Genomic DNA, 14,468 nt, shown 5'->3' with positions numbered 1-14,468 from the left:
GGTAATCAATTTTGCTCCACTGCCAATTTGTCATTTATAACCAAAGGTTATCAGAAGCTCTGTTCAAATTCAAACGGGTCATCACTTCAGCCATGCCATTCCTGCCTGGCCAGGAGCACCTTGTGGCCTGTGCTGTGCTGGAGGTTGGACCACTGCCTTCCCTCCAAGTCTGGAAACTGAGAATCTCTGAGCAAACAACACCCACTACCATCAACTTGTGGATGCATGCTGCTTTGTTTCTCAACAAAGAAAAAGTCAGTAAGGGGATAGCTAGCTAGTTTCACCCTCTTATTCACTGCCAGTTTCCATCTTAGATATATAGGCACGTGGTGCCACCTCTTTTTTGGTAGCAAGTTCTGCAAGTATGGCCGAAGGGAAGATTTGCTAACAGGAGGAGATCAGCCTCTGAGTCAGGAGCCCTGATGGGGAGGAAGATGTAATACTCCCTAGACGGTGAGCAGCCCAGGAAGAGTAAACAAAAAGCAGCAGATTTGATATCCACCAAACTGGAGTAAAACCCTGCCAAAGACACTGCTAAGTGCCAGCCCAGCAGCTTTTCTGATGCTACTTTGGCCCCGAGATGCTAACTTGGTCTTTTGAGGAGCCCTAGGGGATAAATATATCTACATTTTAAGAAAGAAAGGCTTCCTTGTGAGCCTCCTGCCATCTCTGTTTGCTGTGTCTGTGCCCCAGGCCAGAGTTACGAGCTCTGCCCTTGTTGCTGAGCCCTTGGGGTCCTCTTGGTTCTCCCTCCCCCAGACGTCCCAGCCACCCCTCACCTGCCTGGGCACCCCCACATGTTTCCCCACAGCCTGTCACAAGAGGAAAGATCCTACCAAGCCTTTAGAGTTCAGAGCAACTGGATGAAATGTCATGGGATCAACAACATTGGAAATCATAAGCAGAGAGAGAGAGAGAGAAGCTGTAAGATCAACTAACCAGAATGATCTAAGCACAGAGCACAACTGATCAGATCAATTCACAAAGGAAAGGGATGACTAGCAACTGTCTGCAGCTCGCCCTCAGTCCTGGCCAGGAGTGCTCCCCAGGTCCATTATGGCCATGAAGAGGCCATAGGCTGTCCCTACAGAGGGGATATCACCCTCTCCAAACAGTCCTGGCACGTCAGTCCCACCATTGCCATTTCCTGCCTCCAGGCAACTGGCGTTGGTCCTCACTCTCCTTCCTGGAGCTGCAGCACTTCCCCATCCTTGTTCTTGCTGCCCTTGTGCTTGAACAATCCTGTGCCTGTCTCTAATCCCATGGAGGGGAGCTCCCCCCACGGTGCTGGGGGGATGTAACACACTGGCAAAATGGGGGGCTGCAGGGGGATTACAATGCCAGCAAGGTGGGAGAGTTCAAGGAATCCGAGGACTGGTCACCACTGCTGCTGCTCCTCCGGTGAGCTTTGGAGCAGGACTCGGATGGGGAGAGAGGAGACTCCTGATCCAACACGTTGGGGTAGGTGAACACCAAGTTGGAAGAGCCAGGAGTGATGGCTGGTGTTGAGGTCACCACGATAGGAGTGTTGAGTGCCTCTTCCCCATAAAAACCTCCAGCAATGCTGATGGGCTTAATGACAGACCTTTGGCCTTTGTCAAGGACCAAAGACGAAGACGGAATCTCTTCCTCCACAGGCTCCTGCTTCACCACCACCGCTCCGCTCGCTCCAGTCCGAACGCTCTGGAGGCTGCTGGATGGTGGGCTCCGACGTTCCTCAGGGCTGATTTTGCACACAGGGCTGTGAGCCACCAGCATAAACTCCAGCTTCTCCTTCTCCTTCTGGAGCTCAGCAATCTCCTTTTGCAGCACTGACTTCTCTTCCTCCAGCACTTCAGTTTCCTGCAGACAAAAGGGGAATAAGTAAATATCAGAGGCTCTGGCACTGCTCCTCACCTGGAACATGGCCATCAGGTCCAGTTCCCATCTGGCATGAACAGATAAACTCCAGACTCTTCATGAACAAAGCAGACACCATGTCATTGCCAGCCAAGCATCTTGTGTGTCATATGTCTACCAGTAGGCTATTCCCAGACTTCACCAATCTAAGGGTTATAAATGGTCTTCTCATTAGCTCACCTTTATTTTTCCATGGGCAGCTCCTGTCACTTTGTCTAGGCCTGTGATTTAAACAATTCTTCTCCTTTGCTGTCTGCCTGACAAATACCTTAGCAGAGGACTCTGATCGCCTCCCAAAACTTTTTGTGTCGCTTTAAGTCATGTTCTTTCCACTTTGTAGACAGAGGTAGCATACAGCAACCTCTAAACTGTTTGCATTTTCCTTCTATAGTGTATATTCCAAACGAGGTCTAACACTTTCCTGACTCTTGCACAAAGAACTAACACTTTCAGCTCCACTGTATCATTCCCTTGATGCATCTTTGAGTTAATACATTTACCTTTCCCGTGATCATATCACACTGATGGCTTATAGTCAATTTGTGGGCAATTAGTACCTTCCTCACCATTTCACAGAAGTACTTGCTCTCAGTCCTTCAGGATAGGACCTCCCACTTTGCACCCCTTTCAATTCTATTATTTTAGTCATGACAGTCCTTAAATTCTTCCTATAGGATGTCCTGCCTGCCCTAGACTGAGAATACCTCCTGAATCTGAGGTGACAGCATGTTTCACTGGTGTGCTTTCAGTGCTGCTGCTGCTCCTGTTAATCAGATCATGGAATACAACCAGTCCCAGGCTGGAAGCACTGGAGCCTTTCCTCTAGCCTCTTCTAGCACAACTCATCCTCATCTTCTCTTCAGTCAGTATCTTACCCACCTTCTTCCACTCATCCCTACCTTCTCTTGTAGCACCAGACCACAAATCTCTGCGGTGCTTGCTTTGTGCGGGAAATCAGTTACACCCACCAAAGAAAGGTTAGCCTAAAGGATGTAACTTCAATAGGTACACAGAACACCTGCCTCATTTTCAACTGCTTTTGGATGACCCTACCATCTTCAGTGCTTTTTTTTTTAGGGCCAAAAGCACTGAAGATGGTAGGATCATGCACACAGCATCTTTATTTTCACTTGGAGGAAGACCAGCAGTAGGGAGACTGGTGCTAGTTCGGAGGCTAGAAGAGGGAGCTCCTAGGACATTTTGGGTGGTCAGCAAGGGAAATTGAGCTCCAGGCCCGAGCCCTCACCACCATTGGTGTAGGAGCAACACCACGAGGCAGCCTTGGAAGGAGAAGGGAGCACGTGTTTTGTAGCATCTTCTCCGACCGTACTAGTGAAGAGAGAGCAATGCCCTGCAAGCTGGTCTGAAGGGCAGGCGGTAAAGAAGGAGAAAAGTATGCAGAGCACATACCGCCTGGAGCTTCTCTGTTAGTTCTCGACGCCTGTTACGACACTTAGCAGCTGCCAGCTTGTTCCTCTCTCTCCGGATCCTTCGCTTCTCTTCTTCCTCAGGCGACAGCTGTGAGCAAGAGCCAAGAAAACCCACAATCAGATCTGAGCAAGGCATTCCTTGAAGTTTGTGCGGATTCAACCGCAATGCAAAGGAAAAAGGCCTGATCCAGCAGGATGCTGAGCACTCCCCCTCTTCACTGATGTCAGCAGAAGATGAAAGTGCACAGTATCTCTGTCTGCACCAGGTCTTAGCAGAAGGGTGAGGAGAAGATGGAGAAGGGAGCAGGGGGAAGATTGTGTAAGAGGACAGTGAATCTGCACCAAGGCCAAACAGATAAAAGATGCTCTGACTGTTTCACAACTTGGGTGGTACATTAAGCAAAACCAGAGCTCTATGTTGTAAGTGCCTCTTTCTTGAAAGAAAATATCTGCTGCTTCCCACACAAAAATAGTTGTTAGCTTGAAGGTCGGGGATGGGGTGGAGGGGGAGACAGGGAGATCAGCAGAGCTCCCATGAAGTCCATGAAGCAACAATGATTTGTACCACCCAAAATCCTGACCTCAGATTTTTGAGCACTCAGCGAGATAACACACTGTGCTTCTTGCATCAGCAGGCAAGGCTCCAGTGATATCAAGGGCTTTCTGAGGCCAGCTGACACCCTCACTGATGTAAATCAGCAGCAATTCCATAGAAACCCATCCCGCAACACTCTTGTGAAACCAGAGGAAGTGAGCAGGAGCCCACAAGATCTGGTCAAGTCAGGCCTAGCTTTTGGGGTTTGAGAGGAGGTTTTACAAATCCCAGCAGCAGCAGACGGGCTCGCAGCGCTGCCGAGGCTGGGGTGCCGGCACAGCATGGCTGTACAGCTGGGACATGGCACGCAGGAGCTGGAGCAAACAGCCAGCTGTGGGGATGCACAGCATGTGTTTGCCCAAGCACCCTGCTCCACCGTGGACCCACCTCGTGCCCTGTGTGTGCTTCAGCCTCACCAGGCTGCTGTGTGCTGTGGGGCTTCAGCCCAGTGACCGCAAACAACAGCGAAACGAGCAGCCTGCAGAGCACATGTCAGATCTCACGTAGTGCCAGTGGAGAATGGAAAGAAAAACCTTTTCATAAAAGCTTTCAGTTTTAATATCTTCAAGGGCTGTCAAAATCACAAATGAGACATTCACCAGTCTTTTATTTTTAGTGTTAGTTTTACTCTAACCTCATTCTGGTTTGTTTTGGTTTGCTTTATTTCCTTAATTTTGATCTTCAGGGGAGTTTACTTCAGCCTCTGGGCATTCCCCTTCCTCAGTTCTGCTTTTTTGGGGGTATCCTATCCAGGCCTGTGATTTCACCCGCATGCAGGGCAAGCCCCTGAATGCACAACAAGAGACATAAGCACTTCTAGAACTTCAGGACACAGGCTTTGGGTCTGACAGCTTTTCCATCTCAGGGTCGGGGAGGTACCTGCTCCCTGCTGGGAAGCAGATAGTGGGAATTTGGCATATTCCCTCCCAGTAAGGGACCCCCACGGGCACCACTCTCCTCACTACAGCTCTGCTTGCTCCATTCTCAGCCCATACATGTGGCGGGTAAAAATGTATTTGCACATGAGTACCCGCAGTGTGGCAATGCATTAAGCACACACACAAATTGTGTGCTGACTTGGGGCCTCTGTGTGTAGTTTTCAAGAGCCCTTTCATGCTTCAGAAGCACAGGCCCCATTGAAATATGTTGGGACTGAGATTTCTCCTCCCAGGGCCTTCAGTCATTTTTAAATTATCTATCTCAGCGGCTGTACTCTGTGAAAATCTCATAGACGTGAATGAAGCCCCTAATCTGGATGTGCTTAACGTTATACCAGGTCTAAAAAGGAATATTCTGTCAGCGGTTGCTGGATTTGTTTGAAAGTGGTTGGATTTGGCACTCCTCGTGCCTCTGCTGTATGCGTTATCTGTAGCTTGTCCAAGCCCAATACGTGCATTCGCTGGCAGAAACCTTCATCAAAACAGGCTCTTTTCATAAAGCGTTACACAGTGTTTTCCAAAAAGGCACTCTGATGCGGTGTTCAAAGCACCAACAGTGGAAACCTGAGCCAAAAAGCCACGGTAAAGCGCCTGGGTACTGCCTTAGCACGTGTCTAATCAAAAGGACTTGGCTTTGAATGACCCACAATGAACGGCTTGCAAACAAGCCACAGGCCAGGAATTGCTTGGCAGGCATCCTTCAGCAAATAACTCTGAACAACAAATAAAGCGGAGAATATGGTGATCTCTTCACGGCCAATTTGTGAACACAGAGGCAGCATTTGTCAAACAAATTAGTTGTTGCTAATTATTCCTCCATTTCTCGTGAGAGCTTCCCTGGCTTTGGACACCAGCCCTGCATGCAGGGAACGGGGAGGTAGCTCTCGCTGGTGGAAAGGGCTGGCACGTACCCGAACCACCACAGCTGCCCCATCCTTCCTCCCAAAAACGGGTCCTCAGTGCACCCATACCAGGTCCCCAAACAGAAGTGTAGTGTGGCTCACACTGGATAAGTGACTTTAACCCCTTCCCTGCCTCTTAGGTCTAAACCAGACAGCGACTCCACATAAAATAACCAGGCTGTGAAGCAAAACAGATGACGTGGAAGTAAAAAGTAGGACTGGTGAGTCTTATTAGAAACAGATCTCACGCAACAGCGTGTGCTGGTGTACTGAGGGTGCGCAGCGCGTCTCCTCACACTGCTCTGCAGCGACCCACACAACTGCTGCTTGGGAACAATTCGGAGAGATCTAGATTATTCAGATTTTAAAATATTTTTAAAAAACAAGCCAGCCTAGCATTGTGGCTAGCTATTCGCAAACAGCCCTCGAGAGGGCTGTGTTTCTCACTTTGAAGATATCCACAAGGATGAAAGGATTTCTAGAAGATGAGATACCTGCATCTAGTCCACCACCCGGCCCCAGCACAGGACCCAGGGTCCCGTCAGGAGGTTGAGCATGGGCTAGCAGTGGCACAAGCCAGCCCTTTCTGGCTGTGAAAATGCCCCCTGCGTTGAGGGCAGAAAGATCTCTGCTTATGGGATTCCCACCCCACCACTGTAAAGAGATCACGTTTGTAGTGGGAAGGTTGATTTAGACTCCAGACATCAAGAAGGCTCTTGTTACTAGAGACGAAGTGCTCTAGGGAAGCTGTTCCTCCCAGCACAGCGCTGGCTGTTCCTGGTGGTATCACCCTAAAGTGAGACTGGAGCAGCACCTGCTGCCACAGAGCAGATATAAAAGACCAGCTGGGGTAATTTGCGTGTCAGATTTGTAAAGGACCTACGTAAAGACTCCTGTGTTTGCTCAGAGGTTTCCTTCTGCCTGGAGGGGCAGAGACATTCAAACTGAAACCCAAGGCTCAACTTCAGAGTTTCACCTGCTTTTGAAACCGAGCCGCAACGTGGCCCAGTGGTGCGAAGCGTGTGATGGAGAGTGGGTAAGTCTTGCTGTACAATGAGGAAGCAGCAATAAAATCACCTTCTGGCTTACATTGTACATCACCCTGAGAAACCCCAGCACCTGCACAGCACGGGGGACCTCCCCGTGGGGTCGGGAGATTCCACAAAAGGGCAGAGGGAAGGAAAAAAAGTTCTCTTTATGCTTGTTTTTGAGGCATCCTCAGATGCTCTCACCACCATGGTTACCTGCTCGTCTCTTCGTCTCCGTCCCACAGTGGTCCCGATGGTTTTGATCACACCAGGTCGCTGAAGGGCCGTGTGTCCGGCCACTGAAGACAGCGGGGGCAGTGGGTGGCTGTAGGGGTGCGAGCGAGAGTAGGGGCTTGACATAGAGGTGATGACGGTGGGCTGGACCATCCACTGCAGGTCTTGGCTAGTTGTGATGGCGTTGATCGTAGGGATAAAAGCACTGCCTGATCCTGGCATATCTACTCGAAATTTCTAGGAGGAAAGGTAAGGGAGAAAAATAGAGAGAAAAAACCGTCAATGGAAGCAGAATATAAGTGGTTACTCAGAAACCAGCGAGGCCCTCAGGAGCAGCACCAGCAAGGATCAAAGTAGCACCTGAAGCAAAGGCACGGATTGCCAATGCCTCTGCAGCCTCCCCAGCTGCCCCTGCCCACCACAGGGCCAGGCTCAGGCACCTCCCCTGCAGAGCAGCCCTGCCCTCTCCCAGTCCCCTTCCTCATCCCCCCACACCGCCCCAGCAACCCCTATACCAGCCTCCCCATCACCGCCGCCTCCCGCCTGTGCCCACTGCTCCTTCTGGCTTGGAGCGAAAGGGGAATTAAGGAGTTTCTAGAAAAACACTTCTCTGCCAGTCCAAAGAAAAGGAAGAGAAACTTAAGTTTTGAAATGCCGTTACCAAGCAGGGCAAAGCCACCTTCTGCCAACGGATTCCCCTGAAATTTGGGCTTGGTCCATGCAGGGTTTGGTACAGCAAGAACAGCAGCTTGCTTCTTGTTCAGTGGTTCTGTGCTCACCACACACAGAGCACAAGCAACCCAGCCTCGGGATGGTTACGTGTGAGGATTTGTATTTTAATAGCAGTCTATAAAATAGGTCTTAGGATTCAGATCGGACAAGTTCCCTGCAGCTCTCTGCACTGTCTAGACAAAACAAGGCAGCAGTAAAACCAAGGCAGCAGGTAATGATCTCCTCCAAAATACATGTACACTTTCTTTCAGACAGAGGTAAATCCATCTGGATAATATGCTGGCACTAAACTGGAAGGAAAACAATCGCTTGTCCCCGGAGGGGGAAGCAGGGGAAAAATAATGTTTTTGTCTATACAGAGCTCCTTCAGGAGGCTTTCAGTGGTTAGACTCTGTTTCACAGACACACAAGCCTTGCTCCAGCAATCACTGTGCAAGGGATGGGGCTCGTAGGACCAGCAGCCATCACAGCCATCGATTTTTAAGCCATGAAATATGCACATTCTTGGGTCAACAAACTAGCTTCCCAGAGAAGCGAGAGCCCTTGTGTTAGCCTGACCTCAGCTCAGGTAGGCGTCCCAGATAAGGGACAGCACTTCGACACAGATTTCCTTTTCAGGGTGTGCCTAGTCAAGCACCTTAAGTGCTTTGTTAAACCAGGGCTACTGCAAACAGTATTTCACATTCTGATAGCTACAGCATTTCAGGCCAGTATTAGCCATAAGAAGTCCAGTTGCCAACTCCTGGAGACCAGAAGATCCAGTTTGAATTCTGACAAATGCCAACTTACAGCTTTGGACAGCTCAAAATACAGCAAGAAAGGACAAGAGAAGGAAGGAGTGAATCAAGTTAAGTGGGTGGGGAAATTACACAGCCAGGATGACACGGGCACCAAGACCTTGGCTAAAGCCCCGCCAGAACCTCAGAGATTCACCTGGAGCTCAAGCGCAACACAGCCTCAGCATACCCCACATGTCAGAGTGCGAGGCATCTTTGTGACGTCTCCCAATTAACTGCAGAGAACCAGAGCTGCAAACTGTCAACACTACAGAGGAATTTACTGGTGCAAAGCCCTTTCTCTGCTCTGCCCAGTGCAGGCTGTGGCCACATGGCACAGGAGAGGATGGATGCCTTTGTGGCTCCCCAGCCATAACACTGTAACAAAGAAACTTAACCTCACAGAAGGGAGGAAGGTCAAAACTAGTTAAACCACAGATGCTCAGGGGATGCAAGTTCTACTTTCAGCTCCACAAGTGGCTTCTACCATGAGCTTTACCTACCTGTGCCACCATCTTTCCTGTACCAAAAGCAGAGAAGAAAGTCTCATATCTTCTTTGCAGGGGCACTAAAAAGCTGTGGCTGCAAAACATTCTGAGATCTTTTGGTGCTTTCCTATGCAAAGACACCATTTGCATTCCAGAGAAAACAACATTTTCAGGTGCCCCACTACTGCAGCCTCCAACGACCTGCTAAAAATTCCCATCAGAAGTCAGGAGAGTAAGACTGGCTACAGATCAGCCACATAAGATACAAGTGTCTGACACAAAGCTCTGGCCCTGAGCTATTGATGAAGTGACTATTGGACTTGCAGCCGCTCTTATATTCAGCCTTGGACCCTTCTCTAACACTAGTGGAGGGCTCCTGGACAGCAAAGGGAAGCTGCTCAATTCAGTCACATCCCTCAGCAGCTCCGCAGTACTTGCTTGCAGACTCAGGGAAGAGACCAGTCAGACTGCAATCCCTGGCTGTGCTATGCTCCACTTCTGTCAGCAGCTTCCTTTCTAATCCCTCAAAATAGACTAAAAAATTCCCAAAACATGTATTCTGTATTTTCCACAGGCAGTATTTTTCCCAGATAACTAATTAAGGGATATGCTGCTGTGACAGGCTGAGTCTTCAGGTACAGGGTGCTCAGGCTACCTCTGGGTTTTACAGTTGTTGCTGGCCAGGCTTTCCTCACATACCTCACTGTCCATCTAGAATACTGCACTGGATCAGCTTTGCCATGCCAAGATGCTGCTGCACCCCCTGACTCTGCCCAGTGGCCATCAGCTCTGACCCCTGGGCTGCTGACGGTTTCAGTGTCAGGCCCCAAATTCCCTGCCACCCACCTGCACAGTCCTTTTGGGCACCCGCCTTCCGACTTTGGAGCTCCAGACCTTTCTCCAAACTACAGCTCCAATTCTGCTCTCCTTTCAGAGAGCTTTGATCCACCTGGCAGCACCACCTGCCCTCACCCACCTCCCTGTTTCTCCTCTTTCCAGACCCCTTCCTGCCACTTTCTCACCCCAGACACCCACAGCTCTCCTCTCCTGACCCAGGAGAGGCTCCTGGAGGCAACTCTCTGCCAGCTCTCGGTTCTCCTTATCTACAAGGAATTCACGGCACTGCTGAAAAGGTGTGGCGATAGCCAGATTGCAGGGCTACACACACAGCACACGCTCAACCACAAAGCCACTGCTCTCCTCCTGACCCAAGCAGCACACAGATGAAGGTATCATAAAAACAAACAAACAAACAAACAAACAAAAATCCACCACACAACAAACAAACACTAAACAGCAAACAGAGTCCTGTTATTAGGAGTGCCAAGAACTGAGGTCAGTCTCTGTTCTGCCTTAAAAATACAGGGTTGGAGAGGAGCCTTCCTTGATCCACAGTCAAGGGAGTCTCCAGCAAGTCCTGCCACAGGCAGGGACAGGCTATGTTATCAGGTCACAGCTTAGGTGCACAGGCAGCACAGGAACATTTCAGGCTGCGGCTCCATGGTTCCTTTTGCCATCTTAACACAGAGTTTCCATACCGCACCCCCGTTGTGTCTCCACTCCCCTCCGGGCCTTCAGTTACATCTGTAACTGCAAGCGTCGAGCAGCACCAGAAACTGCTCTAGAAAAGGGTACGATAACCATGGAAAAAAACAAACACAACAACAAAACCACCTAAAACCCACCCAAAGGATCTTTAACAATATAGAGTGTACAGGATATATCCTATTAAAAAAATATAAGGCCCCTGATGGCTCTCCCATGTTGAACATCTCCTCAAAGGGAAACTGGACACAGGGCTGGGATATCTGAGGGGAAAGTCAACTGGTCTAAAAAAGTACACAAACTCTTCCCATTAGAGTCTATGTTTACCACATGGCAAGTCAGTGATTAGGAAAATAGCATGACAAGCAACTTAAAAGAAAAATGTTCCAGTGCTGTGTTGTATGGGAAAAATAATTAAAAAGCATTGAAGTTTTGGCTCAGAGACACAGTTTCCACTTAAACATGTGACTGAAGCATCTTTTCTTCTTTTGGGGAAAGAAAAAAAAAAAAAAAAAACACACCAAAGAAAAAATTTCTACAATGCATATTTTCTGCAGTGATAGAACTCTGCAGATCCCTGTAGACCGAAATCAGTAGGACAGCCCAACTGCTAGGGTAAAGGCAATGCTCACATTTGATCCTAATCTACAACATCTGTAAGGATCAAGGGAAAGATGACACACAAGGCCTTGAGAAATCTCCTGGATTCTTAAAGAAAACATTTATGTTCTCACTAAGCCGGTATCCTGCTCAAAGCCTCATTTCAGATAGTAACCCTAGAAACTGGGCTCTGGCCTCTGTATCAAAGGCCATGCACACCAGCTGCCCGGGGAAAATGTGCAGCCCCAGAAAATAAAAGGGGAAAACCCAGTTATCGGTCAGACCAACTGTTAAGCAGTTGCCAGAGTTTCATGACCTCCTGCAGCAAGTGCTTGAATCCAGCACAGCTGCTGAATCAGAGGAGGAAAAGGAGAGCGAAATATTTGCAACTTGCTGGGTGTTTCCAGCTTCTCAGCCTCCCCTTTCCCGCCTCTCCCCCCCCGCACCTTGTCCTGGCGTTTACTGTAAAACAGGGAATAAACCGGAGCCGAGTTATTAATACAATCCCTGGAAACCCTGGTCCGCAGCCCGCAGAGGGCACCAGCGAGATGCGTTTGGAACGGGCAGGGAGCGGCAAAGAGTCATTTCTGGTAAAACTTCTTTAATGTGAGGAATGTCACGGGCTGGTACGGTTGGCAAAGTTTAAGACTGGACTTTTTTTTTAACCTTTTTTTTTTTTTTTTTTTAAGTGATCCTATGACTTCTTGATGCTAAGACAGCAATGTGCTTACGCTGCCAGTTTGGTCATACAAGCCACACAAGAAACAATAATATTGGAAGGGGGAAGGAGGGGAGCAACTCTGAAAAAGCAAAATAAGAAAAAAAAAAGAGTAAGGCTGGGCCAGCTGATGTAAACAAGTTATGAAATAACCCAGGTTTGTATAACTGGCCCGATTGTGTAATGCCTTCCCCAGAAGTGGTGGATATATTCAATGTAGGCATATAAGCCATTCAGAGGTGTTTTCTTAGGAAAATGAAATGGAAAAAACCTTCAAACTACCCGACCAGACTTTCAGGTCCGTGAATTCACGCCGTTTCCACAGGAAATATCTCCCATTCTTCAAGTGCCGCCCGGCACGGGAGCTTGCGGGGGGGAGCAGGGCCGGCAGCGCTGGGAGCGCTCCGGCGGCTCCTCGGGAAACTCTCGCTCGGGAAAAAGCCACCGGCAGCAGGAGAGCGGCCGGCGGCTCCCGGTAAAGGGAAGGAGCGGCCGGCAGAGCAAAGCAACACGTCGCCTTTCTCTGGGTCGCACCGGTGGCAGAGGCGAAAATAGTGTCACCGCCACAGAGCTAAAGCGGGGGACCGGGCCGGGGGGGAAGCAGGGAGACCACTTTAAACGCTGGAAAAAGCTAAAGCCCACTCCAACCCACCCCCTGCGTGTTCTACGGTGGCTGCAACAGCGCCTTGAAAGTAGCTCAGGCGGCACCTCCTCAAGTCCCGGAGAAGACGCTCAGACTGGTGCGAGCGAGCCCAGGACAGTGTCCAAGTGCCCGGGAAGGAGCGGTGAACGGAGGGACCGAAAAGCTCCCGAGGAGAACAAAAGCAGGAAGGAGGAAGACTGAGATGCGCCCGTGTATTTGCGTTACCGGCCTCGGAAAGAAGAGTTGCCCGGAGGAGCCCTGTGATTTCCTAGCTGGCTCCAGCCCACCGCTGCGGCTGGTCCCCGGGCACCGGGGGGGGACCCCACCGACACCCGCGGGCCCCGCTCTACCTGAGCCTGGGACGAAGGCTGCAGCCCGCCGGACGCTTCCCCGCCGCACGTCCCCGCTCAGGGCAGGCCGCTGCCTCCCACGACACTCCCCGGCCCCGAGTACGCACCACCGGCCTCAGTAGGAGGAGAACCCCACCGAAAGTCCAGCACAGAAGAGTCGCAGCACTCGCTCTGGGCGAGCAGGGAGGGAGGGAAGAAAAGCGGTGGTGTCCAACCGGGGACGACGTGACGGCGGCTGCGGGCAGCCCGCGTCCCGGCACCGCCTGAGCCCCTGCGGACGGCGCCTCTCCGCCGGAGGAAGCGCCGCTCCCCGGGCGTGGCGGTGAACTCCCGTGCCGGGAGCGCTCGCAGCAGCCCCCGGGGGATCCCGGGGAGAGGGGCAGCGCCCGGCCCTACCTGCTGGGCTGCGCCGCTGGAGTAGGTCTCGGGATGTCCCGGGGAGCCGCTGCTGCCTCTGGAGGAGGTGTCGAAGTTGCCGGGGTAGTCCTGGTACATGGTCCGAGGTCGGGCCGGGGGAGCCGCGTCCCCGCCTTCTCACACCGACACCCGCCGCTCCCTCGCCGTCTCCCCGCCCCCTTCTCCCTCCCGACCTCTTCGGCTCTTGCCTTTCGCCTCCCAACGCTCGCCGCGGAACGGAAAAAAAAACGCTTTGCAGAGCGGAAAGGTAAAAAAAAAATAATAAAAAGAGAGAAAAAAAAAAAAAGAAAAATAACAAAATAAAAATAAAAGAGGCTGAAGTGGCCGCGAAGTGCCGACGGGACGGGAGGGCTCGGCGGTGCGGCGGGAGCGATGCGGCGGGAGCAAAGCCGTGCGCGCAAGCAGGCGCGGGCAGCGAGCACGCCGATGTCCTCTCTCCGCGCTACCCGGTGAGACTCGCCCCGCCGGCGGAGCGGCCGCGGCCCCGGGGGCTGCAGGCGGAGCAGTTGTCCTCCGCCCCCACCACCACCAACCACCACCACCACCACCGGCCGCCCCTTTTCCCGGCGCGGGGTGACTCAACCGGGTCTAACGCCCCGCGGCTCCCCGGTAGGGCGAAGCGGCAGCTCCGCGCACCCGCGGTGACTCAGAGCAATGGCATCGCCCCGGTCCCACTCGCTTATTATCCGCCCGCCGCCGCCGCACCATGTGCACTCGCACACGTCAAACCCGCGGCGCACCGGCCCCACCTTGCCAGAGCGGAGCCTCCCACCTGCCGCCGCCGCGGGGGGGGCGGGATGGGGATCGGGGGATTGTGCCCGCCCCCGGCTCGTCCGCCGCGCCGCCCCCGCCGCTCCGCCCGCCCCGCCCGGACCCGCGCTCTGCGCGGGTCCGGGCGGGGCGGGCGGAGCGGCGGGGGCGGCGCGACGGCGTGTTCCCGTCAGGCCCCGCCTCCCCCCGCCCCACTTGGTCCCGTCCGTTGTCGCACGTTGCCAAAAATGGTCATTTGCGTCGCACGACGCGAGCGCGGGTTTCCTTGCCGCGGATGACGCGCTGCGAGAGGGATTCCCTGGCTCCGCCGCCGGGATTTAAAGGGGTATGCACACCGCTGCAAGGTGGGGGGGGCAATGGTGAATTTTGGGGAACGGGCCGCAAATCTCGCCCCACAGATCG

At 52.1% G+C, this 14,468-nt stretch overlaps 1 protein-coding gene across 1 annotated transcript; it reads right to left on the bottom strand.

The window, feature by feature from the left end:
* Positions 1 to 1,332: 1,332 nt before the first annotated feature.
* Positions 1,333 to 14,177, bottom strand: FOSL2 (FOS like 2, AP-1 transcription factor subunit; the record flags this gene model as incomplete). Its single annotated transcript, XM_080342937.1, has 4 exons — positions 13,275 to 14,177; positions 7,009 to 7,263; positions 3,310 to 3,417; positions 1,333 to 1,842 (listed from the first exon to the last, which is right to left on the bottom strand). The coding sequence occupies exons 1-4, from the start codon at positions 13,371 to 13,373 to the stop codon at positions 1,333 to 1,335; spliced, it is 972 nt and encodes a 323-aa protein (XP_080199063.1). The 5' UTR covers positions 13,374 to 14,177.
* Positions 14,178 to 14,468: the final 291 nt, after the last annotated feature.

This window comes from Nesoenas mayeri (assembly GCF_963082525.1).
Source record: "Nesoenas mayeri genome assembly, chromosome: 3".
NCBI classification, from domain to species: Eukaryota; Metazoa; Chordata; class Aves; order Columbiformes; family Columbidae; genus Nesoenas; species Nesoenas mayeri.
The sequence above is the reverse complement of the archived record's forward strand: the minus strand, read 5'-3'. Positions and strand labels throughout refer to the sequence as shown.